Source organism: Corticium candelabrum, chromosome 10, assembly GCF_963422355.1.
Source record: "Corticium candelabrum chromosome 10, ooCorCand1.1, whole genome shotgun sequence".
NCBI classification, from domain to species: Eukaryota; Metazoa; Porifera; class Homoscleromorpha; order Homosclerophorida; family Plakinidae; genus Corticium; species Corticium candelabrum.
The window spans coordinates 3,672,905-3,700,849 of NC_085094.1; the positions used below are offsets into that span (position 1 = coordinate 3,672,905).

Below are 27,945 nucleotides of genomic sequence, written 5' to 3' on the forward strand. Positions count from 1 at the left end.
ACTCGATGCAGTCAAACACAAATCATTGAGATGCAATAATTTATTAGTCACTATTCCTTTTTCTTTTACAATTGTCTGTAGGGTGTAGAGGTTGTCATTTTGTTGCGTTTTCAAGGGCTAGGTGAATGCAATTTTCCAATCAATGAAAGAGTTTGAAGACAACAAAGTCTCATGTTTGCGTGATCGAGCTATCAATTTGAAGTCGCACGTGATGCTTGCTGTGAGTGCAAGCGAGACTGCATGAGGCGTAGATAGTGATAGTGATGTGGGTTGTCTCAGTTTTGTCTTTGGCATGGACGAGCGATGCCATGAAATGTTAAGCTGGCCAGTCAGACTGTTCCAAGGATCTCGGTGCTGCCTGTAGTAAGAGTAGCTGCTGTTTGGTCCACACAGACACACAGACACAGACACAGACACAGACACAGACACAGACACAGACACAGACAAAGACACAGACACAGACACAGACACAGACACACAGACACAGACACAGACACACAAACACAGACACACACACACACACACACACACACACACACACACACACACACACACACACACACACACACACACACAATGTTCTTCTGTTGTACAAAATGGGCAAACACGCTACAATCAAATGCTAAAGTTTTGAACTGAGCTAGCAGCTGTTGCTATTATACGTACACAATTCTTTTCATGAATGTTGCCTTTAGACTTTCTTGCTAAACAGAAGTATTGAAATTGAGCTAACTTCATACATAATCATCAAGCTATATATATATATATATATATATATATATATATATATATATATATATATATATAATGTATTATAGGTTTACTGCTACAGAGTTCTATAAAACCTATTTCAGTAATGCACCTGTTGCAAACTTGTATAAAAAATTCTCCAATTAGGAAACGAAGATTTTGACTCCTACAGGACATGCGTAATCACCAAGCCCAAACCTACCATTTATACAAATGGAGTACTGACCCTATTACTACTGCAGTGCACAATGTTAAATACACACAATTCCTAAAGACCCAGCTAGGTGCGGATAGGGTAGCCCAATGGGCGCGGGTCCGTTAGCCAGACAGCCAGCCCTTCAGCCTTTACTGACCAGATGCTTAGAAATTCTGGATCCGCGCTTGCCCTAGTGTAATTGCCACAACACTTCACAATCAGCCAGCAACGTCAAAACGAATAACATCAGTTTACACTAATCATGTATACACTAGAGCAAATATCATGTATGTGTAATCTAATCAGAACGAATTGAATTAGCTAATGTCAAATGATTGATTTTATATCATGCAGTGCTGAACAGTCAAACAACAAATTTGAACTATACAGACAGATCGAGCTATACACGACAACTACGGCAGTCGTCTCAATCTTCAGAATACAAATTAGGCAAAATGACAGTGTCATATCCTGCTGACACATTCGACCATTTCTGGGCACTCTCATTATAATCGCACATTTGAGCTCTGTTGTCCGGATTCAGTTGTCCGTCACGGTAACAGTCGTTGCCGATGCTGCAACCGCACGTAGACGGTGACGTGACGCAACCAAACGCAAGACCGCAAGTGCCATCGCCATTGCACCTCTGGCAGTGGAGGCATCTGTATGGTTTGCCGATACAACATCCGGACTGACACTTATCATTAGCCGTGCAATTGTTGCCGTCGTCGCATGTTCCTTCGGAAAGTCTTTTCCAATAATTTCTTGAATAGTCCTTTTGGCATTGCTAACCGTAAAATTAATTAGTTAATATAATATAAATATAAATTAATTAGTTAGTTAATATAAAAATAAAAATAAAATTGAAAACTGAAATATAGACAAACAAAAAAAATAAATAATAATAATTTAAATTAAATAATAAAAAGTACAAAATTAAAAAATTGATATAAAAAATACAAAAGGAAAATAAAAATTAGGATTTTAACTCTTAATAGGCTTGGATCACGTGAAGCTCACATTGCAGCCGTTTGGGCTTTTTTCGAGATGCCTGTAGCATCTCCCATCAATGTAACACGCCTTGTTGTCGTCGTCTCGAGTTCGACTTTCAGCGATGCTAGGGCAACTTCTTCCCGAGCCAGATCGAGAAACTTGCACGTTACGAGTTCTTCTTTCGTTCAGCACAGCGCAACAGGGAGCAGCGCATGTCCACGACGACCACGAGTTTACTCGACAATCGACTAGAGAATAAAACCCGTTCATTAATATCAAAAATATAGATTTTATTAGAAAGCGATTGCGATAGCTATAGGCTATTAATTCAATTAACTGGCATTGATATTTGTGTAAAGCAATTAGACCATTGCGAGAGAAGATATTGTACATGCAACTTTAATTATCAATTTCTTACTGTTGCATGGTCGGCATTGGTATCGGTACGTCGTTTTCGTGTAGTACTCAATGCTGCTTCTGTATTTCGTCCTATAGCAACAGAAATACGTTACAGGTATACGTATACTACTAGTATAATGTACAACTTCTGCCCAAACAGTAACTCTACTCTCTGTTCGCGTTAACTTTTGCGCTCGAAACTGACTAATAATGCAGCTGTATTTGTTTACCACACTCAGATGTTAAGTGATATCCCATTAACTGTACATTCTAGAGGTCAAATTACAATACAAAGATGTTAGGTAACAGTAGAGAAAGTCGCAGGCTATCAAGACAAAGCAGAACGAGAAGAGGAGTCAGAAATATCAAGCAACTAGTTGTGAAACAACAGCAACTGTAAGTTGGTGTCAAGGCAGCGGACCTTGCTAATTGGCTACTTCCTCTATTAGCAGCATTCTTGTTGTAAGACCATACCTACTTAATGAGTTAAGAACCCTAACGGCTCTTGATACGCAAAAGCCTTATCAAACCGCCTGTGTAATACATACGCCGTCGTTACTCTAACTACAGAAAATCCGGGAACTTGCGGTTTCTAACGATACCAAGATCGTCACTGAGCGCCCTATTGCGCAAAAGTTAGTACAGATTTTCAAAGCGCAAAGTCAACGCGAACAGAGAGTATAGAGATAACAGAATTACCGATCTTGTCACAATGGATAAGTTACTGTATTGCTATACATAGTATGTATTTAGATAACAGAGATCATCAGGTTGAATACAAAATAGCGCACGTGCACCGGCAACCGCGCTTTTACTAGAGTATCTGTATGTGTAAGTATTAATTAAAGGACTAGAAGGGTTCGAGCTGATGCGTGCAGTTTCATATAATCAATACCGCAAGAGATGGAGATTCAGGAGAAGGCTGCAGCTTGTTGATGTTTGTCGCGTGCGAATGGAAATTTAGCACTAGCACAGAGCAAATCGGTTTCTGATTGCGCTCTAGCTACGTCGTGACGCGACTTGACACTCAAGAGGTACTGAGAACTCAGTAGAAAGAATAACTAGCAACCTTAACGCATCTATCCATCTCTAATCAGCTTACGCAGACTGGTGCAACATTCTGTCGTAGACTACCGGTAAACCACACCCCACCATGCAGTCATTACGATTTGAGTCAATCGTCGCAAAAGCCGGCGTAGCTCCTTCCACTCACGGTACCCGTAACACAGTCCTGTTAGCACGTGGATTATGACGTGTTTGTGCAGTTGAGAGGATTTTAGTTCCCTGCACTGATAGAAGTCTATAGACACCACGCGTCGACGGAGTAAGGAAAGGACATGATCCAATAAAATTATGTGGAGGCCCATGGCATGACAGACACCCAGCCCCCAAGACCACAAGCACGGAATCCGATTGTCGTTAGTTTTACGTAACTCAAAGTGCCAAGTCTTACTTGCCATTCTTCAAGTTCAACAATCAAGAGACATACGATGTCTGTCTCCGACCAACAGAGTATAGGAAAGGTCAAACATGCAACTGCATGCTCTTTCATGCATGATTCCCTAGGTTTCTCACCAGAACATACGAGATTTTGAAGCGCGTAAATGCTTGTGCTGCACGAGATTGTGAATATATAGTTAACCTACGTGCGGCCTGGGCAGCGACCCCATCCAAACAGTCCGCACTTGTAATGGTATTGCTCTCGATAGGCCGTTTGCTTGTATCGGGAAGCTTTGACAGAGTAGGACACACGTTCTCTGCACCGATAGCGATTCCTAGCACGTACAGTACAACAAATCAAGACAAATTCAGCAGGCAGTCTGGTATTACACTAGCTCACCCGCCACAACCTCCTTGTCCGTACTCGTCTGCACGAGAGCAATGCATGAGAACGAGCAGCATCGATGCTAACAGCATCCAATGAACGAGACGAGTGTGCGCCATTCACTGCCTAGCTATAGCTAAGAGTCTATGTGAAGAATGGTTATGGTCTGTTGACTGCATGCTTATATACATACACCATCTAATTAGCCCGTTCTTTGGCTCGAGTTAGATTGACGTAATTAAACCACGGTTAGACTGTTTTCCCCGTTCTTTGCCGAAGCTAATTAATTAACACAAGGTATACATATATAGCGGTAATTAACACAGATGCCCACGTGACCAATTGCAAATTGCGTCTGGAGTTGCAGCTGTTTCGACATTCGCGTTGGCCGCGTCGCCATGTTGCTGCCGTCGCAGGGAACGAGTGTAGCGCAGCTATTCGACGCGCGTACAGTTCACATGCGGGCAATCGCAGTCCTCGGTCTACTCAGTTGTTGCTGTCGCAAGCTTATATACTTGGCAGTCGGCTACTAGGCAGGCGTGTAAAGCGTGCCCACGCGCAGAGACCATCACAAATGTCGCCTCTAATAATGCAGATGTCATTGTCATCTCAAGCATTTCTCGTCAGTTGTCAACATACTTGTAGAACATCGATACAATTTTGGTTTTATTGGGCTCGCATATCTATCACGAGAAGACGCTGTTGTGTTGATGGCGTATGCACGTCGAGCTTTTCTGTGACGTCTTCTATACTAGATACAGACATGGGCATAATTATGGAGCCACCTCCCATATCAGCTGAGGCATGGAAATCAACAGAACACTGAAGATTTGTGAATACACCTGCCTACCCGCTGATTCTACATCAAATCATGCTATTTGGGTATTTATATTGTTCTGATTGGACGTTTTGACAACCCGTAGCAACAAAAAGATCAAGAAAATGACCAGACTAAACACTGCCGCCATGCATTACCATGTCCAACCCGCGTCTATATTGTGACGTCACAAGAGCAGACTCACAATATGCAAGTAAACTGAAACGTATAGCCTCTATTTAATATTTGAGTATGTCTTCTGACATAAACAAAGTACTTTTATTTTTTAGAAGTTTTGAAAACGATTTTGATTATTAACTTTCAAATTTACTGGTTGAACTGACAGCATGCAAGGAGTAGTCGTGTATCTCAACAGGTCACACATCACCTCCAATCTCAGATATGAGGATGGCATAATCAGAGACATTAGTAATTTACCTTACCATTATGACTTGTTTTAATTTACTAAAAAGTGCAGCTGTCACTGTAGATGCATATACTTGCATTGCAGTGTCTGACAAAGTCCAATAATTTTTTAATCTAAGTCACGTGCTCAGGGTGGCTCCATAATTATGCCTATGTTTGTACTTCAAAGCCTACTTTGCAACCGTTAGTGCAGAGAGAGCAGATATCGAGTGGCAGGTATCAAACTGCTCTGTCGTCTTCATACACTGCCATCGTCTCTTTCAGGTTCGCACGACTGCCGTTCTTGGCAACGGTCACACTTTCATCTTCTTTCCTTTTTGATATCAGCGCAACAGGTTGTGCATTTCCAAGCCGTCCACAGGCTGACTCGATCGGCAGTCAACTTATAATACACGACAATTGAGAGTGAACCGCACGGTCTCGGTTGTTCTGACCGTCCTTACTGTTGCAGTCTCTGCATTAAATCCTGTACCTTGTGACCTCAGTCTCGTACTTGTAAACTGTCCTGCAAAAGCGCAAAGAACGTTTGTTTGAAAGGACGCGTGTGAGGGCATGCATATGCATGATACCTAGGACGTTGTCCTATATGCCTTTCCGTTTCACAAGAAAACCATTTCCAGATGTCCCCGCACCTAAACAGCATAGTCGAGTACTGTACATTCTTTTTCTGCGTTGTAGTTGTCGCCGTGTACGATACGATTTAGTTGCACTTGGAAAGATTGCTGTAATGTACGCAAAGAGACGTTTTAGGGTGGATGAAGCGCTGCAGTGTTGGACGCAATCAGTGTACTCATCCGCCGCATCCTCCCTGCCCGTATTCGTCAGATCGTAAAGAAATGAGCACCGACGCCAGGAGGATCAGCCCAAAAGTTGTGTATTGCTTAGGCAAGGTCGAAAACATGGTGACGATCTGCGTGCACGTGCCCTCTGAAAGTATTCTGTATTCTATTGCGCTTGCGCATAAATTTCTAGCAAGCCCTATAGGTCAACTACGAAGTTTGCAAATTTATCCGAATTACAGATAGTTTATCGGACTCGATGCAGTCAAAAACAAATCATTGAGATGCAATGAATTATCAGTTGCTATTACTTTTTCTTCTACAACTGTCCGTAGGCTGTAGAGGTTGCCATTTTGTTACGTTTTCGAGTGCTAGGGGCATGCATGCAATATTCTGATCAATTAAAGAGTTTGAAGACAACAAAGTTTCATGTTCGCCCGATTAAGCTAGCACTTTGACGTCGCACGTGATGCTAAGCTTGCTAGGAGTGCACGCGAGATTGCATGAGGCGTATAGCTGCATGCTGATGTGCGTTGTCTCAGTTCTGTCTCATGCAACGAATGGTGTGGACGAGCAATGCCATATGCAATGTTAAGCTGCCTATCTTAAGAATCTCGGTGCTGCCTGTAACAACGATAGCAATTTGCACACACACACACACACACACACACACACACACACACACACACACACACACACACACACACACACACACACACACACACACACACACAGACACACACACACACACACACACACACACACACACACACACACACACACACACACACACACACACACACACACACACACACACGTTCTTCTGTGCTACAAAATGGGCAAACATGCTACGATCAAACGCTAAAGTTTTGAACTGAGCTAGCAGCTGTTGCTATTATATGTATACATTTTTTCATGAATGTTGCTTCTAGACTTTCTTGCTAGACAAAAGTTTCAAAATTGAGCTAACTTTATACATAATCACCAAGCTATATATATATATATATATATAAATGTATTATAGGTTTACTGCTACAGTGTTCTATAAAACCTATTTCAGTAATGCAACTGATGCAAAATTGCATAAAAAAATTCCAATTAGGAAACGAAAATCTTGACTCCTACAGGACATGCACAATCACCAAGCCCAAACTTACCAATTATACAAATGGAGTACTGACCCTATTACTACTGCAGTACACAAAGTCAAATACACACAATTCATAAAGGCCCAGCTAGGTGAGGATAGGGTAGGCCAATGGGCGTGGGTCCGTTAGCCAGGCAGCCAGCCCTTCAGCCTTTCGTGGTGACCAAATGCTTAGAAATTCTGGATCCGCGCCTGCCCTAGTGTAATTGCCACAACAATTCACAATCAGCCAGCAACGTCAAAACAAATGACATCAGGTCACACTAATCATTTATACACTAGAGCAAACATCATATGTGCAATCTAATAAAAAAAGAATTGAATTAGCTAATGTCAAATGATTGATTTTATATCATGCAGCGCTGAACAGTCAAACAACAAATTTGAACTATACAGACAAATCGAGCTATTTTTACGACAACAACGGCAGTCGTCTCAATCATCAGAATAAATTAGAGTAGGCAACACGACAGTGTCATATCCTCCCGACACATTCGACCATGTCTGGGCAGTCTCAGTATAATTGCATATTTGCGCTCCGTTGTTCGGATTCAATTGTCCGTCGCGGTAACAGTCACTGCCAATGCGGCAACCGCACGTAGATGGTGACGCGAGGCAACCAAACGCAAGACCGCAAGTGCCATCGCCATTGCACCTCTGGCAGTGGAGGCATCTGTACGGTTTGCCGATGCAAATTCCGTTCTGACAGGTATCACTGGCCGTGCAATTGTTGCCGTCGTCGCATGTTCCTTGGGAAAGCCTTTTCCAATAATTTCTTGAATAGTCCTTTTGGCATTGCTAACCAGTAAAATTAATTAGTTAATATAAATATAAATATAATAAAAATAAAGAAATAATAAAAAATTAACATAATAAAATAAAAGTAAAAAATTAAAAATTAATATAAAAATACAAAAAGGAAAATAAAAAATTAGGATTTTAACTCATAATAGGTTTGGATCACGTGAAGCTCACATTGCAGCCATTTGGGCTTTTTTCGAGTTGCCTGTAGCATCTCCCTTCGATGTAACACGCCCTGTTGTCGTCGTCTCGAGTTCGACTATCATCGCAGCCAGGGCAACTTCTTCCCGAGCCGGATCGAGGAACTCGCACGTAACGAGTTCTTCTTTCTTGCAGTTTACCGCAACAGGGAGCAGCGCATGTCCACGACGACCACGAGTTTACTCGACAATCGACTAGAGAATAGAACGTGTTCATTAATATCAAAAATATAGATTTTATTGTGAAGCAATTGCAATAGGTATCGGCTATTAATTTAATTAACCGGCACTGATAGTTGTGTAAAGCAATTAGACCATTGCGAGAGAAGATATTGTACATGCAACCTTAATTATCAATTTCTTACTGTTGCACGGTCGGCATTGGTTTCGGTACGTCGTTCTCGTGTAGTACTCAATGCTGCTTCTGTATTTCGTCCTATAGCAACAGAAATACGTTACAGGTATACGTATACTACCAGTATAATGTACAACTTCTGCCCAAACAGTAATAGATACAGAATTACCGATCTTGTCACAACGGATAAGTTACTGTATTGCTGTCTAGAGTATGTCTGAACAGAGATCATCAGGTTGAATACAAAATAGGGCACGTGCACCGGCACCCGCGCTTTTATTAGAGTATCTGTACGTGTAAGTATTAAAGGACTGGAAGGGTTCGAGCTGATGCGTGCAGTTGCATACAATCAATACCGCAAGAGATGGAGATTCAGGAGAAGGCTACCGCGTGTTGATGTTTGTCGCGCGCGAATGGAAAGTTAGCACTAGCACATAGCGAGTCGATTTCTGACTGCGTTTAGCTACGTCGTGACGCGAACTGACACTCGAGAGGTACCGAGAACTCAGTAGAAAGAATAACTAGTAACCTCGACACATCTGTCCATCTCTAATCACCTCACACGGACTGGTGCAACGTTCTGTCGTAGACTACCGGTAAACCACACCCCACCCATGCAGTCATTACGAATTGAGTCAATCGTCGCAAAAGCCGGCGTTGCTCCTCCCACTCACGGTACCCGTAACACAACTCCTGTTAGCACGTGGATTGTGACAATGTTTACAGAAGCACCATGTTATGCAGTTGAGTGGATTTTAGTTTCCTGCACTGATAAGAATCTATGGACACCACGCGTCGACAAAGTAAGGAAAGGGCATGATCCAATAAAATTATGTGGAGCCCCATGGCATGACAATATATAGACACCCGGCTCCCAAGACCACAAGCACAGAATCCAATTGCCGTTAGTTTTACGTAACTCAAAGTGCCAAGTCTTACTTGTCATGCTTCAAGTTCAACAATCAAGAGACATGCGGTGTCCGTCTCCGACCAACAGAGTCTAGGAAAGGTCGAACATGCAATTGCATGCTCCTTCATGCATGATTCCCTAAGTTTCTCACCAGAAGATACGAGGTTTTGAAGCGCGTAAATGCTTGTGCTGCACGAGATTCTGATTATACAGTTAACCTACCTACGGCCTGTGCAGCGACCCCATCCAAACACTCCACACTTGTAATAGTAGTGCTCTCGATAAGCCGTTTGCTTGTATCGGGAATCTTGGACAGAAGTCGACACACATTCTCTGCACCGATAGCGACTCCTAACACGTACAGTACAACAAATCGAGACAAATTCAGCAGTCAGTCTGTATTACACTAGCTCACCCGCCACAACCTCCTTGTCCGTACTCGTCTGCACGAGAGCAATGCATGAGAACGAGCAACGTCGACGCTAACAGCATCCAATGAACGAAACGAATGTGTGCCATCCACTGCATAGCTACACGAGAATAAGTGAAGAATGTCTAGTTATGGTCTGTTGACTGCATGCATATATACATACACCATCTAATTAGCCCGTTCTTTGCTCGAGTTAGATTGACGTAATTTCACAAATTCCCGCGTATACCCCTATTATTATTGGGCGGAAACAACACAAAACCCCGGTTAGTTAGACTGTCTTTTCCCGTTCTCTGCCCGAGCTAACTAATTAGCACAAAGTCCAGCCATACTAAATATATAAAGTGATAACAGATTCCCACGTGACCAATTGCAAATTGCCTCTGAAGTCGCGGCTGTTTCGACATTCGCGTTGGTCGCGTCGCCATGTTGCTGCCTTCGCAGGGAACGGGTGTAGCGAACGTGGCAGCTATTCGACGCGCGTACAGAACACACGCGGGTAATCGCAGCCCTTAGTCGTCTTACAACCGTTGTTACTGTCGCAAGCTTCTAGTATACTTGGCAGTCGGCTAGGCACGCGCGTGTCTAGAGCGTGCCCACGCAACTTGCACCACAAACGTCACCACGTCGAGCTTTAACTAATTGCTGTGACGTCTTACCTGGCTTTGCGGCGAGTTCGGATTCGGGTCGTTCGTGTACAGTATACGTAGCACTTTCCTTGGATGCGGATGCGTGTGTGTGCGTGTATGTGTGTGTGTGTGTGTGTGTGTGTGTGTGTGTGTGTGTGTGTGTGTGTGTGTGTGTGTGTGTGTGTGTGTGTGTGTGTGTGTGTGTCGGACAACCGAAACCGTCGCAGTACTGGCACGTCTCGCACGTCTACGCCGTTTCTTTGCATTCACCGTTAGTTAATTAATGCACTGGTCGTTCTTTCCAATTACTAGTAGTCGAAAGTAGAACCCACGCGCATGTCTGTTCACGCCTAGAGACGCATTTTTAGAAAGTATTAACCTGACATTAAATCCAATTTATATTGAGATGCTACACTGTCTACGCCTCTTTCAGGTTGGCACCGTTGCCGTTCTTGGCAACAGTCACGGTGTGTGTTCTTTCCACTTTAATATTAGCGCAACAGGTTGTGCATTTCCAAGCCGTCCACAGGCTGACTCGACAGTCAACTAGAATACACGACAGTTGGGGGTGAACCGCACAGTCTCGTTGTCTTGACCGTCCTTACTGTTGCAGTCTCTGCATTGAATCTTGTATATTGTGACGTCTCTATTGACAGTCTCGTGCTTGTACACTGTCCTGCAACAGCGCAAAAGAAGTTTGTTTGAAAGGACGCTTGTGAGGGCATGATGTACACACACACACACACACACACACACACACACACACACACACACACACACACACACACACACACACACACACACACACACACACACACACACACACACACACACATTCTTCTGTGTTAGATATTAGACAGACACGCTATGATCAAATGGTCAAGTTTTAACTGGGCTGCAGCTGTTGTTATTTATTGCTACAGTGTTGTATAAAACCTATTTCAGTAATACAACCGATGCAAAATTGCATAAAATTAGTAAACCAGGATCTTGACTTCTACCTGGTATGTGACATGCACAATCACAGCAACAATAGATGACACAAAAATTACCACTGTCCATTGAGAACAATAAAAATACATGATTGGAAGCAAATAGTATAGAAACTAATTATGACTTCTCATGAACAAGTAGCTATCATGTAAACATTATTTACCTTGCCAATGGTTCCTATAATGCCCATAGTCAGACAGCAGCGGGCATCACTGGTGAAAAGTATATGCTTCATGCCGTTTATTTTTACAATAAAACCTTTAGACATAGAAGCGATGATACCCCAAGTCTACAGGAGGGGTGATACCCCAGGTCTACGTACCATAATATACTAACAATACACACACAGTACCTCTACACAATAAACTGTAGCATACCATGGCAAGTCAAGTTCCAAAATAGATATTGGCACAGAAGATATCTAAAAATCAGTATTTAATTAATATTAACAGGCAGACAGTTCTGAACAACAAAATCCTAAAAATTATGACCTCCCAACGTAAGATGACCCAAATGCTTAGTGACCTCTGCAAATCACTGAATTACAAACTTGTGGCCCCCACAGCAAATTTGCCAGCCCCCGGACACTTAATAATGACCGGCCCCTAAATTAGCTAATTAATATTACAATTATTTAACGAAGTGGCTAGTGAGGCGGTACCGGCCCCGGATGCGGAGGTGGAGTGCCGGTAATTTGCACGTGACCCATACTCCCGGATTCCTGCTAACGTGCGTACTGGGTTCATTGTGACATTATCGTTCGTATTATGTTATGGATGCGGTGATGGAGTGTACGTGCACGCGTTCTTGAACATGCATAGCTAGTCTAGTCGTTTTCAATAGAAGGAGCACCTAGTTTTGAAGTGTTCATTGCGTCACTACGGAAGCCGAGTGTCACGTAATTTGGATACAAAGAACAAGTTTCGGAATGTATTTCACATGGTGCGACAGAGTTGGAAGCTGTGTTGTATGACTGTGATTGTAGTAATAAATGTACTAATTAATTAATTAATTAATTAATCAGTGACTGTGTTGACTGTCTAAGCTAAATATATTGGTTTTATTAGCTAGTTAATAATTGATTGCTATGTAGTTGTTGAACTTTACTTTAGAGATTTGTAGTTAGTTAGGTATCCTAAATGCATGTGCTGTATAACTGGTTATTTCTGCGATCATGATATTCTTGCGTATTCTGCGAAGAAATCAGATTTATGGAGTGCACAAATAGAATTTGCAAATATTTATGCTTATCTTCGAGTCCCAGGAGTCATGTTGCGACACATGTACATGCATGTGTACATGTGTGTACCAGTAACTGTCTTCCTTGTTGAAATGCAGAAATTTAATTCGCAGCTAAAACTTTTGTCTAGATTCTCAAATTGCAGTAATAACCGGTTATATACGTAACTATATGGTATATAGTTAGGTAGGTAGGCAGGTGCATACATAGGTAGGTAGATTATCATTTTAGTTCTTATGTCACTGTGGTTTGAAGAGAGTAAAAAGATACTGGTAAAATAGCATTACATGATTCTGTCATCTGCTCTGCCAGATCTTGCTCTTAATATATAGTCAAACAACACTGCATAGCTTGCACATAATACACACACGTTTCTAATTTTACATAGCAACAGTTGCCTCTACAGCCAGTTTATCTTATTTGCTAGTCTTGTGACAGCTTTGGCAAAACCACCACTTTGATTTGGGTCTTTCTTTAAGACCAACACAACTCATGTGGGACCACAAGAGGCAATAGTCACACAAAATTGATGCTTCCTCATCCAAGTTGTGAAAGCAAACTTGGCAAACATAACTGCAATGTTTACGTTTCTGCTTGACAACATCTGTAAGTAGTAGCCAGGCATCATAGGTGAAAAAGTTTCGAATTATGTGCAAGTCAACATTGTCATCAAGGACTGCATTAGAGATGTTTCCTTGCTGAACTTTGATGTCTGATTCATCGATCAGCGTCTTGCGATTTTGTAGTGCAGCAGCTGCTATATTGTCATCAACAAACCATGCTAACATGACTGCAAAGTATGCAAAAGCACCTCGTGAACAAGGCCTTAATTATAAGCAAGTAAATAGACATGTGAATACCTCTTTCTTTCAATGATGTGTGTAACTTAATGAATGGTTGTACTTTTCCTGACTTTGCTTTCTTCTTAGCCGGTAAACTAATCACAGTCAATTCATGGCCTTTTGGACGGCCACGTTTTTGAAGAATAGGAGGCATTAAAATACGTAGAAACAGTATTATTTGATTTCCTTTCATCCTTAGCAGTGATATTACAGTATTTCAGTGATTATGTGCATCAGGGGTATGTGCAGAAGAGTCACTCAGTAACATTGTTACAGTGAGTAAGGGTATTTGTTCTGTGAGTACTGTACATTGTTTAAGGAACAGTATGATCAAATTCATTGCATTGACAAATTCAACAGTAGCGTGAAGGCAACTAGGAATATAATATTCTCCTTGGACATCTAATTATGCAGGCAAAGCTAGCAGGTATCCCAGGTTTTGAGCCCTTTTTTCACAACGCATGCATGCAAGTTTCACTGATACTGAAAACTCCACGCTAGCAATGCTTAATTAACAAGTCAAGTTGGCATTGCACATACACCACCAAAATTAATCATCTTTTCTAACATGTCATTTAATTCTATTTTTTGATTAAATAGTTACTCTGTAGGTAGTTCCATATACAGTCTGTTGATATGCTGATTGTTGTGCCTAAAAATTTAGTGTAGAACTAGCTGGCATGGTGCTTGCATTTAGTTGCTTGTGAAACTGTTAGGTACAGAGTCTACTATCAGATATGCTGATCACTTAAATTGAATGAGGTTGTAAGTAAGTAGAGTATTCTAATCAATGCAATTAATGCCTCTGATTAAAACTCACTTTGGAGATTTTGTAAATTTCGTTTGTCATAGTTAGAGGTAGTTGCTTCGGATGAGAGAGTTTCTGATGGATGAGAGAGTGGTTGTGATTCACTAACTGTAACACTTCTTGGCTCTGTCAATACAGAAAACTATTCATCAGCGGACACAATGTATTAAACAGCATGAATTTTACTTAGCATTCAACAATAAGGGAAGTGTTTTGAGAACTTACCCTGAACAATGATATTTTCAGTAGGCGCACATACTGCTTTATTCTTTGCAAAGTTTGTTTTGTCTGATTTTAGTGAATGATCATCTGCTGCAACACACATAATTGTATGGAACATATTAGCCTAGTTTTTCTTACAATAATGTGGTTTGTTGTCTGTGTCAAGAGAGGTAATATGTTAATGCATACATGTAGGTATGTGTGCAGTATGTCTGTCTGTACAGTATACAAGTATGCACACGTTTAAAGGGTATATATGTTGTGTGTGTGTGTGTGTGTGTGTGTGTGTGTGTGTGTGTGTGTGTGCGTGCGTGCATGCGTGTGTGTGTGGTGTGTGTGTGTGTGTGTGTGTGTGTGTGTGTGTGTGTGTGTGTGTGTGTGTGTGTGTGTGTGTGTGTGTGTGTGTGTGTGTGTTCATGCATGTATGTGCCATATTTCCTCAAATATTAACACGTGGGTTACTATTATTTCAACCTAATTAGCTCCATGGGTGACTATTCAAGCACTTTTTTTACTATTTTTCAACATCTGGTATTATGCCTTTTCCACTCATTTGTTTTCATTTTTATGTAGATTTATTTGAATTTCTTTTTATCCACTGACGAAGGTTCTGTTTGTCGACTTTGTATTTTGTTGCCACGCATTGTTCAGAGATGATGCTCTACCTTCCTTCACAATATTCAATTTTTCAGATCTCTTTTTCTCTTCGTAGACAGTTCTTGGCAAATGGCAAACTAAACAATGAGTGTGAACAATGTCGGATACCAGTCTTCGGCTCCAAGGCATGGGTTACTGTTCAAACATGGGTTACTATCATTTCAAACTGATCTGATCCTTCAGTTATATTCGAGTACAGTTTATTATTCAAGGAAATATGGTATGTATGTATAGGTTATTGTGTAATTAGCATGCTATATGGTTTTTAAAGCCTGAGGGGCATGGTTATCAAGGTCTAAAACCCTGCTGCTACTAAAAGCCATATAGCATGCTAATCATATAATAAGTAATTTATACAATGGTTATGTGATGTGTATATGATAAGTGAGAGTCCAATATTAACCGGAACTTCTTGCACACCTGCCGTACAATATTTCATATACTCCATCTAAATAAGCACTTGTGACTGGTCGCACGTCTTGTGACCATGGTATAAGTGTATACGTATGCATGCATGCATGTATGTATAAATGTATGTATGTCTGCGTGTGAAGACACTGTTGGTTTATAAGTTTTGGGTACCATTGGTGGAGTCTGTAACACCATGATTAGATTTCATAGTGTTTTGTGAGTAGAGTGATTTGTTGTAAATTTTGTACGTTTTTGGTGGAGTCGTACAGACTCCTATAATACAAAGAAAAAATGTATGTATCAGTGTTGTACAATATTTACAATATTGTCTGTTGGTAATATTCTCAGGCTTCATTGTACTACACTTATCTCTAATTCAGGCCTTGCTTCCCATAGAGAGCAAGCAGCCACTACATAAAAGTGTCTCCACTGAAACCATTGAACCACTATGATGTAGGTAGGCAGGTAGGTGTAGGTAGGTAGGTAGGTAGGTAGGTAGGTAGGTAGGTAGGTAGGTGTAGATAGGTAGGTAGGTAGGTAGATACACAGGTATGCGTAAAATCTGTTAGACAATTACATGTCAAGGGTTTATCAAGATTAAGCAGTAGTCATGTTTCTCTCCTTCAGTTGAATCTATTGGCACAAAAGAATTAATAAAATGTACTAGTAGTCTCTCATCAATTCGATCAGTGAGTCCATCAGCGCTGAGACCGTGCTTCTACTGACTTGAACTTTTAGTGTTCTGTGCGTAGAAGTTTGTGTCTAACAAGTTATTGTCAGTCAGTCAGTCAGTTTGCTGTGATTGTACGGACTTGAACTGTCATGGATAATATTTTTAACTTTAGTGTTTTGTATGTAACAAAAGCTTGTGTGTAATGATTAGTTTTGTCAGTCAGTCAGTCAGTCAGGGGGGTGAGCTTCTAGAGCATGCGCAATCTCGAGGGTAACACGCACCTTTCGCCGATCTTGCTGTACACGAAGTCCACGTTTCCGGGTCTGCTTCTGAACCGTAGATCATCTTGCCGTTGACTAGGCTTTGTAAGTTCACTACTTACCATTTCGTGCATCTTGTGAGAGACTTTGCCTGCGTAGAGACGCGTAGGAAGCCATTTCTTGAAAACGGCTTCTTGAGGGTAAGAGACTGCTGTTCAAGCTGAAGGCGCCTGATTCACATTCTGAACAGATACACGTGGAGTGGAAGCACAGATTACTCATTGCCTAGAGATGAATTAGTTTTGGCGAGTGAAATCATGCCACCTGGGAACCCATTTTGGGTAACCAGACATGTAGGCGTTCCCCGTTGTTTCTGGGCAGTCTAGCTTGCTTCTGTATATATGTGATTGGCCAAGTCGAAGTTCTTACTGTGATAACTTGCACTCGATAGGTACCCTGACGCGGATCAGAGTACGGTACACGTACTCTGTAGTCTGTTTACAATTAGGTCTGCAGTCTACAAGTCCCAGCAACAGTTATGTCTAAAGTAACACAACACATACGCACTATTCCATAGCTGTAATGTCTAAATCAGAAAGCAGAGGCTGTTCTACCTCATCTGCAGTTGATCAAGACGTGTATAGTAGTGATGTCAAAATTGAAGATGTTACTTGTCAAAAATGTCACTGAGGCACTGAAGCTGATGGTTTACGACCAATAATTGAACAGCAAGCAAATGAAATAGTGGAACTTCAAAACAAGATTAGAGTTCTTGAGCAAGACCTTGCATCTGCAGAGTCTGGGTTGCAAGGAAAGGCATTCTCATGATAAAATCAAGTCTTACACAGGTTTTGTGTAGAGAAATGTACTTGATACAGTGTGGAGTTCGACTGAAAGCAGCCAAGACAATTTTTCTGTATAGCAAACAAAGAATCAGGCCAAGGCACATCAAGTGATGTGTAAGCTCATGAGCTCACCGCCTTCCATGAAGAGTTGCATAGGCTAGACAAACTTTTGCTGACTCTAGTTCGACAAGATACATAGTTTCACAGTTCCACAGTTCAAGTAGTCTGCTAGATGGGGGAAAAGTAGTCCTAATTTCAGCCGCACAGACAGTGACAGTGCAGCACGTTTGGTTACCCCGAATGGGTTACCCTACTACAAAATCTTTGCCCTACCACGAAATCTTCATCTGACAAAACTTCCATCACTAAGCAATGAGTAGTCTGTCTTTCCACTCCACGTGCATCTGTTCAGAATGTGAATCAGACGACTTCAGCTTGAACTGCAGTCTCTTACCCTCGAGAAGCCATACTCAAGAAATGGCTTCGTACGCGTCTCTACGCTGGCAAAGTCTCTCACAAGATGCACGAAATAGTAAGTAGTGAACTTACTTACAAAGCCTAGTCAACGGCAAGATGATCTACGGTTCAGAAGCAGACCCAGAAACGTGGACTTCGTGTACAGCAAGATCGGCGAAAGGTGCGTGTTACCCTTGAGATTGCGCTTCCTTAGAAGCTCCGCCCCCGAATATCGTCTATTATGAAGGTCGATGATTGACTTTGCATGGACATCATGCGGATTGACTTGGGTCATATTGAGGAACCGTAAGTGCATCTTTCCTACATGTAGTAATACTTCAGTTAGTCAGCGTGCACACCTAGGAATATACATGGAGGTCTGCCTAAAAACAACTCAGGCAGAGGTCAGCGGAAGTACTCGGGTTTGATCCCCTGGTGATTTTGAGGGGCTGGTGTCCCTAACGCATACATGTATCTTCAACAAGAGTATGTAGGTAGGTAGGTAGGTATGTAAGTATGTAGATACACAGGTATCCGTAGATGCTGACAGACAATTACCTGTCAAAGGTTTGTCAAGATTAAGCAGTAGTTGTAAGACCTCATCATGTTTCTCTCCTTCAGTTGAATCTATTGGCACAAAAGAATTAATATGGCTGTATGATGTTAAAGATATGTTTGCATATATGCATGGACGCTAGCAGAATCTTACCACTGATCAGTTCCACTTCTTGTCCATTTCCCAAGCAGAAACCAACTCTTTCATCACATTCAATCTGCTGGTGAAATTGACTCCTGATGCTTCTGAAGCTAAACTAGCAAGTTTGGTAGCAATCTTTGAAGCCTGATGGAATTTTTCAAACTACAACATGGACACGTGCTAATTTATGTAACAGTTGAGAATCACTTTGACAACGCACCTGAGAGTGTACTTTTCTTGGTGGTGTTTCAAAGCTAACGATGGTTGCTGTAGACGGGCTTTGATGAGCAATAGGTGAAAATGCTCTGTGGTTAGATTTGTAGTAATCTAAAGACCATCTTCTGTCACAAAGTTCTTCAGTGAACATGTTCAATCCGAGATCAGATCGAGCTGCCAGTATGTGAAGACAAGGCAACCTCATTGACTGCCAAGTCATGCACTGGCATGTTGCGGGGTGACTACTATTGAACTATCGTTGTATGCAACATGGTAATGTTGGTTGCCATCATTTGCGAGCTGTACCTTTGTCTTCATATCCATCTGTTAGGCAACAAATCTGTAGGCATAAGGTGTAAGATACTTCATATAGTTAATCGGTGCTGCATAAGTGATAGAATGGTATGTTACAGGGACTTTGAGAGTAGACAGGCTTGCTTGATATAGTCTCGTTCTGATCGAAGCACTCGTAAAATAAGAAAGTACTTGTCAACAAATGTTTCTAGTGATGAGTACCGGGAAATTACTGATTTTAAACAACATTGAAATTACATAAGACACAGTCTGGTCTCTAATAAAGTCACATCTGTCAGGCCCTTTGAAAAATTAAGGACGTGTTTATGTTAGAGATAATACGGTATGTGTTGGTACAGTACATGTACATGTACAAGGAATTAATTATTATTACTCTTGATATTTCATGATTATGGCTCTCTTTAAATCTTCACACAACTAGTGATTGACCATCTTCAGATGCTCTTAGGGTGAGCAGTCTTTCCTAAAAGTCCTGTTGACGGAAAGCACAAAGAAAAAAATACAAAACACAATGAAAATGTAATTGGAAAATTAAATGAAAAACTGTGTTGAGTGCAAATACTAAAGTTATAACATTTGAGAAATTTGCATTAGCAAAAAATTCTGGTATCAATTAATTAAGTTTATGTGCAGTTTGGTGTGTTTGCTTATCCTTTGAAGTTATTTTTAGTACTGTATGTACAAGGAATATTTCATTATGGTTTGTTATGGAATTGATTGTAAAGCCTACATCTTAGGGAAATCCTGTTGCTCTTTTATGGCTTGCATACTGAACTCAAGTCAGGCAACACTCACAAGTAACGTTTCTTTGCACTTCAGCACAGAAGTAACAGCATGACGAAATTTTTGGTATGTTTTGAAATGTAGGAATTGTGGTTGTATAAAATTACAAAAATAATATGTAATATGATATAGAAATATGTTTCAGGTTACCCGTTGAATTTTACAAAACAAATCAACCAATGGTCTGAAATTGTACCCCAACAATTGTTGATATTAATTTTACTGTGGACTAGTTGATATTAAATGTAGTAATTTTCAAATTTGCTTAAGAATTGTAGAATATAGAATATCCAAATGCATCTATGCTGCCACCCTGATACAAACTAATAGATGAGAGAATCTTAGCATTTTTACCCAGCCCGTGCCTTGCTGTATTTTGAACATGCTTCATTGAAAGACATTTTTGTCTTTAGAAAGTGTGAAGAAAGAATGAAGACGATAAAGCAGCAATGATGTATACTGGGTTTATTTATGTATTTTCAATAGTGTAGTACAGTACTGTGCAGATATAACACTACATCAGAGGTTTCACTGATCAACTATTTATATATATATAATAACAGTATTTGCCGAGCGTAGTTAATTACTGTTTCTTTTTACGTTTGTTCTTTTTATCTGAGACTACTGTATGTACAGTATTTTAGCCTGGGGCCACAATTTGACCCATCACCATGGAAGGTGTAGGTCCTTGGATTCCTAAACAATTGCTAACGCACAAGCTGCACTTACGATGTAGACCGCTTTCCTTCTCCACGGGCAGCGAATTTTTTGCCTCCGTGAATGCAGCTATACGTCATCTCGTAGTATGTAATTGCGTCAGAAAGGGGACGATTGATTCGCTTCCGGGCAGCCTCAACACTTCTCGAGTCTCTTCTCCATAATTTTGTATATGTTTATGACTCATACACCGACAATCGCTCTTGTAGGTCGGCGAATAAGTTCAATCTTTTCCCAACAGAAAAGAATGCGGAATCAGTCGGACTTCCCGCCATTCGTCGCTTCTAATTAGCATGACATCATCGGTCACGTGCAAATTACCGACACTCCAAGTCCTCCGCATGCGGGACCGGTACCGGCTCTCTAGCCACTTCGATTATTTAATTACCTATTATACAACGTCAGTAGAAACAATCTCATTGCTTCACCTGGCTAGAGTGGCCCTGCGGCCACAGCTGCGGTGGCTGCACGCACTGTCCTATGAACCACTCTGCTATGAAAGATCTCGACAGACGTTGCTGGTCGGCAATTGCAAGAAACAACCTAGATTTTCGTCATCAGACGCCTGAAAACAGAACTCGATCAGTTTTTCTTAGGGTTGAGAAAACAAAAGTGCGTACCACTGACTTGAGCAGGTCAATGAAAGCCACGCACGAATGTGAAGTGTTCGCGTCATTCAGTACAAATACGCATGCGTGGTTGTCCGTTGGCAGGTCAGGATCGAGACATTCCGAGATATTGCAGTAGACTAGAATTTTAGGCTAAACTTATGCAGACCCAGCGCTAATGTAGTGTACACTTTAGTTAGCTATGTCTACTTGTGTGTACACCCGTTCTCAAGTGTGCATTGTGTGCACGTGGTGTGGTGTGGTGTGGTGTGTGTGTGTGTGTGTGTGTGTGTGTGTGTGTGTGTGTGTGCGTGCGTGCGTGCGTGCGTGTGGTGTGTGTGTGCGTGCGTGCGTGTGGTGTGTGTGCGTGCGTGCGTGCGTGCGTGGTGTGTGTGTGTGTGTGTGTGTGTGACAAATGAATTTTGACACAACCGAAAACACACATTTGAATTCGTCTACGTGGTTATTAATTAAGTAATTAAATAGTCACCTGCAACAACGACTGCACGCAATGGCTTACAACACAGCTTTGCTATGAAACATCTCAATACACGTTAATTGCTACGAACTATAGTAGTCGGTATGCAAGAACAACGCAAATTTCGATTGTAGATGTCTGGAAATATAAAATCTTCTAAAATTAAAATTTCTCATTATCTAAACCCACTGGCGTTGCGACTTAGATTTGGTTGAGGGGCACACTAAGAGGCTCTGCACAACAAGGCTAAATGTATTATTAATTAATCATGTATATGTGTATATGTATATATTTAACACACACACACACACACACACACACACACACACACACACACACACACACACACACACACACACACACACACACACACACAAACACACACACACACACACACACACACACACACACACTTGTATAGATAGCTACACATACATACATACATACATACATACATACATACATACTTACATACATACATACATACATACATATATATATATATATATATATATATATATATATATATATATATATATATATATATATATATATATATAGCTATCTATACAATGTGTATATATGTATATGTATGTATGTATGTATATATGTATGTATGTATGTATGTATGTATGTATGTATGTATGTATAGCTATCTATACAACATGGATAGATAGCTGCCGGCGAGAATTTGTGGGGCACTGTGCCCCATGGCCCCCTTCCGGTTCCGTCGCTATGAAACCTGTATAGTTGAGATGAACGCAAGCTTGTAAACCATCGAGTCCAGGAAGCCCAAACACACAAATTTTATATTATACTGCAGCAAACAAAGTCAAAAGCACAATTTGTAATTACCACAATAAGTCAACAACGTCAAACAATAAGCTAAGGTCACACTAGCACATGTACACTAGAGAGCAAACATCATATATGCAATCCAATTCAAACGTCATATCTGAAGGATTGATTATAGTGCTGAACAGTCAAAAAACAACAAACGCGATCAAACTTTAGGTATGTATAGGCATACGACAACAGCGCGGCAGTCGTCTCAATCATAAGAAGTAGGCGACACGATAGTGTCATAGTCATATTCTGCCGACACATTCGACCATTGCTGGGCACTCTTATTGAAATCGCACATTTGCCCTCCGTTGTTCGGATTGAATTGTCCGTCGCGGTAACAGTCACTGCCGATGCGGCAACCGCACGTAGACGGCGACGTGACGCAACCAAACGCAAGACCGCAAGTGCCGTCGCCATTGCACCTCTGGCAGTAGAGGCATCTGTATGGTTTACCGACGCAACATCCGTACTGACAGGTATCATTAGACGTGCAATTGTTACTGTCGTCGCATGTTCCCACGGAAAGCCTTTTCCACCAATATCTTGAATAGCTCTTTTGGCATTGCTAACCAGTAAAATTAATTAGTTAATATAAATATAAATAAATTAATTAGTTAATACAAAATAAAATACATAAATAAACAAAAATTTAATATAAAATAATATAAAATTAAAAATAAAAATTAAAAATAAAAATAGAAATAAGAATTAGCAATTACAATAAAAATAAAAATGGCTAAACATTAAATAAAATTAATTTTATTAGTAAAACATTAAAAAAGAAACAAAAAATTAAAAAATAACAAAAAATAAAAAAATATATAAATAAAATAAGTGACTTAACAATAACATAAAAAATAATAAAATAAAATTAAGTAAAACAGTAGAAAGGAAAAAATACAGAATGAAAAAATAAAAAATTAAAACAAAAGTAAAAATAACTAAACACTAACATAAAAGAATAAAATATAAATTAAGCAAAACAGTAACAAAAGAAAAATAATATTAAAATCAAAATCAAAATCAAAAATAACATAAAAAAGTTTAATTATAACTTTCAATAAGTTCTCATCACATGAAGCTCACATTGCAGCCGTTGCGGCTTTTTTCGAGTTGCTTGTAGCATTTTCCATCGATGTAACACGCTTTGTTATCATCACATCGAGTTCGCCTTTCTTCGAGACTAGGGCAACTTCTTCCCGATCCAGACTAAGGAACTTGCACGGTACGAGTTCTTCTTTCGCGCAGCACAACACAACAGGGAGCAGTGCAGGTCCATGACGACCACCCACTCACTCGACAATCAACTAGAGAATAGAGTAAGCGCTAACTACGTCGCATATTCTGCATATTTCACAGAAATGCACGCGCACGCGCATAATACATATATAGATAGTCTAATTTAAAAATAACAAAAAATTGATTTTATTAATTGTAGTAGCTAGAGGCTATTAGGTTAATGAATTAACTGGCTTTGAAATTATCAATTTCTTACTGTTGCAGGGTCGGCATTGGTATCAGTACGCAGTTCTCGTGTAGTACTCGATGTGCTTCTGTATTTCGTCCTATAGCAACAGAAATACGCTGCAGGTGCATACCTAGACTGTACAACTTTTGTCCAAACAGATTGACCCTTTAGATATAGATATGTATGTATATGCAAACATGTATATGAAACTGTATTTCTTTCATGAACTCCTATACGCAAGAAGGTAGAGAGTTTGCAAGATGTTGCAGTTACTGTTGTGATGGCCTACCTGTAGCCTGTGCAGCGACCCATTCGAATGGTCCACAACTGTAACGGTAATGCTCTCAATAGGACGTTTGCTTGTATCGAGAAGCTTTGACGTAACAGGCTACGCGTTCCCTACACCGATAACGACTCCTAACACCACAACATCAAAGTACAGAAAAAAGGAATTGAACACATTCCACTGGCAGATTGGTATTACGCTAGCTTACTCGCCACGACCTCCTTGTCCGTACTCGTCTGCATGAGAGCAATGCAGAACGAGCAGCATCGAGGTTACAGCAAGCAATGAACGAGACGAGTGTGTGCCGTTGACTGCATAGCTGGGAGACTAGGTAAAGTATGGAGTTGCGATTGCGTGCTCGATCGTGCGTGTGTGGGTAGTGATCACGCGTCGTACGTGAGAGTCGATCAACACTTGCAAATCAAGAAGAGTGACCGAAAACATGTCGCAGCTTTGCGGTCTCAAGCATTTCACATGGTACCCTCGCTATCATTATGTTCTGGTGACTCCTTATACACACCTTTTCATATGATCTGTTGACTACATTTATGCGTATACACGCCAAGATTGTCTGGGAGGAGGAGAGACAACAAAGTTAAAAGCCCCAGGGTGAAACATGAGACAAATGCACTAGACCACCATGGCAATGCAAGAGCGAGACCAAGCTTTTATAGTAAACGCAAAATTTGCTGTTGTTCTAGATATACCCGCTCATGCTACATCCAGTACGAAGCAATATTAATTCATAGGAACTGCAGAGGCCAATTGGGCCATGGTTCCTTCAAATAATTTTTCCGCCTCACTACTTTACCACAGCTCCCAAATGTCATAAAGCATATGTGTATCACTGGAGTGCATCTGTGGTGTCAGCTGTCGTATAAAAGTTTACTCATCACTTTGAAATATGTAACTATAGCGTACAGGTATATATTGTCTAGATAGAGGGCGTAGATGTATAGCCTGTTACTAATCAACGAGTCTACCCAAAGTTACAGCTTCAATAACTACGCCGTCTGTTGTCACTTCGTTACTTAGGCCCGCTTTGTTTTGGCATTTGACATTAATATAGTATGTCTTCCCGTTGATCAAGTTTAGTTTATCTGATGTCCATTGACCAGATGCCTGGACTTTGACATAGTCCACAACTTTCTTCTCATCTGTCGTTCCATACTCTTCAAATGCTGCTAGTTCGCAGGAGTCAATGCTACTAATCTCGTCCCGAAATCCGTGCCAATTGGCACTTAAAGTCTGATCATCCGACTGATCATCAATGTCCACTGTTAGCCCATCGTTGACTACTCCTGCAATGGGTGGTTTTCTATCAACAATAAATCTGTTCGAGAGCTCTTCTATAAGGGATCCTGCTCGGTTTCTTGCCCTGATATAGAGTTGATATGAATATTCGTTGATGAAACAGCCGTTTTCTATCATTCTGTCTTCTGGATGAGTCACATTCAAATTGCAGTTGTTGTCTGGAAAGCAGGCAAATTCGACATACCCTTGTTGCGAACAGGACAGCTGAAGTGGGTTTGTCAGTGGGTGCTTACAGAGCAGCCATTGGAAAGAGTCGAGGCCACTCTCGTCGTCCTTAAAATTGACAATAGTAGCTTCAATCTGACGACCACAAGCTGCCAGGTATTCGAGTTTCCCTCTTTTTTTGTCATCCAACACTGTGACCGTGCCTGCAATGGGAAGAGAGGTATCGACAAGGACCCCATTTGAGGCGGCTTGACCTCTTAGCCCGGCTCGATTTGCTATAGACACCGTTATGTAATATCGCGTGTTATGTTGCAACTTTAAATTGTTGAGGACACCTTCGTTGGCCTTGCTTGCCGTGAACCCGACGACAGTCGTCTCATACGCTTTCAAACCGGCTCCGATTTGGAACGAGGTCATGTCTCTACCGCTTTCCGGGTCTGCAAAGCCGTTGGGATTCCAATAGGCCGACAGTATCGTCGTAGCCGCCTGATATTGTATATCTACTTTGGCATTGCCGTCGTTAATTGTCGTGGAGAACGTCGGAGGCGTTGTATCGACGAGAATAAGTTGGGACTCGACCTGTTGAGTATCCGAACGGACATTCTGAGCGGTCACTAAAATTTTGTATACGCCACCATTGTCCAAGTTTAGGTTATCAACCGCTATCTCTGTCGTCCCGTTGTTTTCCGAGTTTGCCTTCAGCACCCCTGTGACGGATGGTTGGGTATCTGTTGCTTTCACCAGCTCCCAAGAGAAGGAAACACCTCCGCAAGGCACTGTAAAGCCACTCAACTTGGCTCTTACCCCCTTGTTTTGTGTCATCATTAGGTAAAATGTTCCAGATTCGGCAGCTTTGTAAACTAACTTTGTTGCAGTCGGGATGCTGTACCTCAGAATCGACACGGTACCCTTAGCTATGTCTACTCCTTTGAGATTGTTCTGTGGGCACGTCGCGGTGCTGCCCGTGCAATATTGATCCGGCCAGTCGCAGGCATCCTTGTTCTTATAGCAGAGATACGTTGCCGGTCTATACACGAGATCGCAACTATCTCCGTTGCAGACATTGGATTCTATGCAGGTTGGATCTGTAGGACACGTGAACGGGTCCCCACCACATGCACCGGTCGTACATTTGTCCTTACGAGTGCATGCGTTGCCGTCGTCGCAAATCGCTCCGTCGGCCAGGTTGGTCCATCCATTCGCATTGCTGTAGATGTTGCATTTCTGGCACATGTTGTTTGGATTAGGCGCGCCATGTACGTAGCATTGCCCGTTGATGCTGCAACCGCACTTCCCTGCCGTCACGCAGCCCTTGGTCGTCTTACAACCATAGTTGCCGTCGCAAGCTTGGCAGTCGGTTAAGCACGTGTAGGGCGTGCCGACGCAGAGACCATCAGCACTACAACTGTCACTTCTAGTGCAGATGTCCTTGTCATCGCACGCATTTCCGGTCAACGAGTAGAACCTCCGGTTTTCGCCTTTATTGGGCTCGCAGATCTAGGATTAGAAGACGTTGTCGACGGCGCACGTCGAGCTTTGCTGTGATGTCTTACCTGGCATTGCGGCGAGTCCGGATTTGGTTCGTTAAGGTTGTAGCACTTTCCTTGGATGTAGCACATACCAACGCGTGTCGGACAACCGGAACCGTCGCAGTACTGGCACGTCTCGCACGTATATGCCGTTCCTTTGCATTTACCGTTAATGCACTGGTCGTTCTTTGTACACTGAGTGTTGTCATTGCAATTGATAGTGGACAGTCGTTCCCAAGCGTATCTGTTTACGCCTTTATTACATTTCTAAAAAGAATTAATTAATAATTTTTAAATTTTATGGATGCTTTAAAGCTTACTTTGCAGCCGTTGAATAGTTAGTTAATATAAAAAAAATTAAAAATTGAAATATAGACAAATAGAAATAAAAATAAATAAATAATAAGAAATTTAAATAATAAAATAAAAGTAAAAAATTAATAAATAGATATAAAAAAT

General features: G+C 41.3%; 3 protein-coding genes and 2 long non-coding RNA genes across 7 annotated transcripts; 1 reads left to right on the forward strand and 4 right to left on the reverse strand.

Annotated features, from left to right (window-relative positions):
- Positions 1-1,177: 1,177 nt before the first annotated feature.
- LOC134186182 (uncharacterized) lies at positions 1,178-4,283 on the reverse strand. Its single transcript, XM_062654100.1, has 5 exons — positions 4,179-4,283; positions 3,985-4,113; positions 2,358-2,428; positions 1,967-2,187; positions 1,178-1,733 (listed from the first exon to the last, which is right to left on the reverse strand). Exons 1-5 carry the CDS (start codon positions 4,280-4,282, stop codon positions 1,374-1,376), a joined length of 885 nt encoding a protein of 294 aa, XP_062510084.1. The 5' UTR covers position 4,283; the 3' UTR covers positions 1,178-1,373.
- A 427-nt stretch (positions 4,284-4,710) lies between these two features.
- On the reverse strand, positions 4,711-6,327 carry LOC134185908 (uncharacterized). Its single transcript, XR_009970874.1, has 3 exons — positions 5,976-6,327; positions 5,581-5,911; positions 4,711-4,914 (listed from the first exon to the last, which is right to left on the reverse strand). It is a non-coding gene; the product is annotated as an uncharacterized LOC134185908 (long non-coding RNA).
- A 1,241-nt stretch (positions 6,328-7,568) lies between these two features.
- LOC134186189 (multiple epidermal growth factor-like domains protein 10) lies at positions 7,569-10,073 on the reverse strand. The gene is made up of 5 exons (XM_062654107.1): positions 10,014-10,073; positions 9,821-9,949; positions 8,699-8,769; positions 8,308-8,528; positions 7,569-8,130 (listed from the first exon to the last, which is right to left on the reverse strand). Exons 1-5 carry the CDS (start codon positions 10,058-10,060, stop codon positions 7,768-7,770), a joined length of 831 nt encoding a protein of 276 aa, XP_062510091.1. The 5' UTR covers positions 10,061-10,073; the 3' UTR covers positions 7,569-7,767.
- An 856-nt stretch (positions 10,074-10,929) lies between these two features.
- On the reverse strand, positions 10,930-21,466 carry LOC134185813 (uncharacterized). Of its 3 annotated transcripts, XR_009970835.1 has the most exons (7): positions 18,982-19,211; positions 18,774-18,923; positions 18,623-18,691; positions 14,766-14,849; positions 14,553-14,666; positions 13,751-13,827; positions 13,025-13,680 (listed from the first exon to the last, which is right to left on the reverse strand). XR_009970835.1 is itself a non-coding variant. In XM_062653693.1 (5 exons), exons 1-5 carry the CDS (start codon positions 16,846-16,848, stop codon positions 11,120-11,122), a joined length of 417 nt encoding a protein of 138 aa, XP_062509677.1. In that variant the 5' UTR covers positions 16,849-16,881; the 3' UTR covers positions 10,930-11,119. The 3 variants fall into 3 exon arrangements, 1 of the variants encoding a protein (XP_062509677.1); XM_062653693.1 differs by lacking the exons at positions 13,025-13,680; positions 13,751-13,827; positions 18,623-18,691; positions 18,774-18,923; positions 18,982-19,211 and adding exons at positions 10,930-11,203; positions 11,263-11,333; positions 16,785-16,881; XR_009970836.1 differs by lacking the exons at positions 13,025-13,680; positions 13,751-13,827; positions 14,553-14,666; ... (2 more) ...; positions 18,774-18,923; positions 18,982-19,211 and adding exons at positions 10,930-11,333; positions 21,221-21,357; positions 21,413-21,466.
- Positions 12,371-21,084, forward strand: LOC134185815 (uncharacterized). The gene is made up of 3 exons (XR_009970837.1): positions 12,371-12,592; positions 15,336-15,639; positions 20,489-21,084. It is a non-coding gene; the product is annotated as an uncharacterized LOC134185815 (long non-coding RNA).
- Positions 21,467-27,945: the final 6,479 nt, after the last annotated feature.

Bases quoted from the DNA above. Each gene is read 5' to 3' on its own strand.
- LOC134186182 (XM_062654100.1), bottom strand. From the start codon at position 4,282: ATGGCGCACACTCGTCTCGTTCATTGGATGCTGTTAGCATCGATGCTG. The intron at 4,114-4,178 runs GTGAGCTAGTGT...TGTACGTGCTAG, and splicing joins GGACAAGGAGGTTGTGGCGG to GAATCGCTATCGGTGCAGAG. The intron at 1,734-1,966 runs GTGAGCTTCACG...TTTTACGGTTAG, and splicing joins AAAGCCCAAACGGCTGCAAT to CAATGCCAAAAGGACTATTC.
- LOC134186189 (XM_062654107.1), bottom strand. From the start codon at position 10,060: ATGCATTGCTCTCGTGCAGACGAGTACGGACAAGGAGGTTGTGGCGG. The intron at 8,529-8,698 runs GTAAGAAATTGA...TCTATTCTCTAG, and splicing joins CCAATGCCGACCGTGCAACA to TCGATTGTCGAGTAAACTCG. The intron at 8,131-8,307 runs GTGAGCTTCACG...TTTACTGGTTAG, and splicing joins AAAGCCCAAATGGCTGCAAT to CAATGCCAAAAGGACTATTC.
- LOC134185813 (XM_062653693.1), bottom strand. From the start codon at position 16,848: ATGATCTACGGTTCAGAAGCAGACCCGGAAACGTGGACTTCGTGTACA. The intron at 14,850-16,784 runs GTGCGTGTTACC...GTGTTGCAGCAG, and splicing joins TACAGCAAGATCGGCGAAAG to ATGATCATTCACTAAAATCA. The intron at 11,204-11,262 runs GTAAGGACGGTC...CGTGTATTCTAG, and splicing joins TCAATGCAGAGACTGCAACA to TTGACTGTCGAGTCAGCCTG.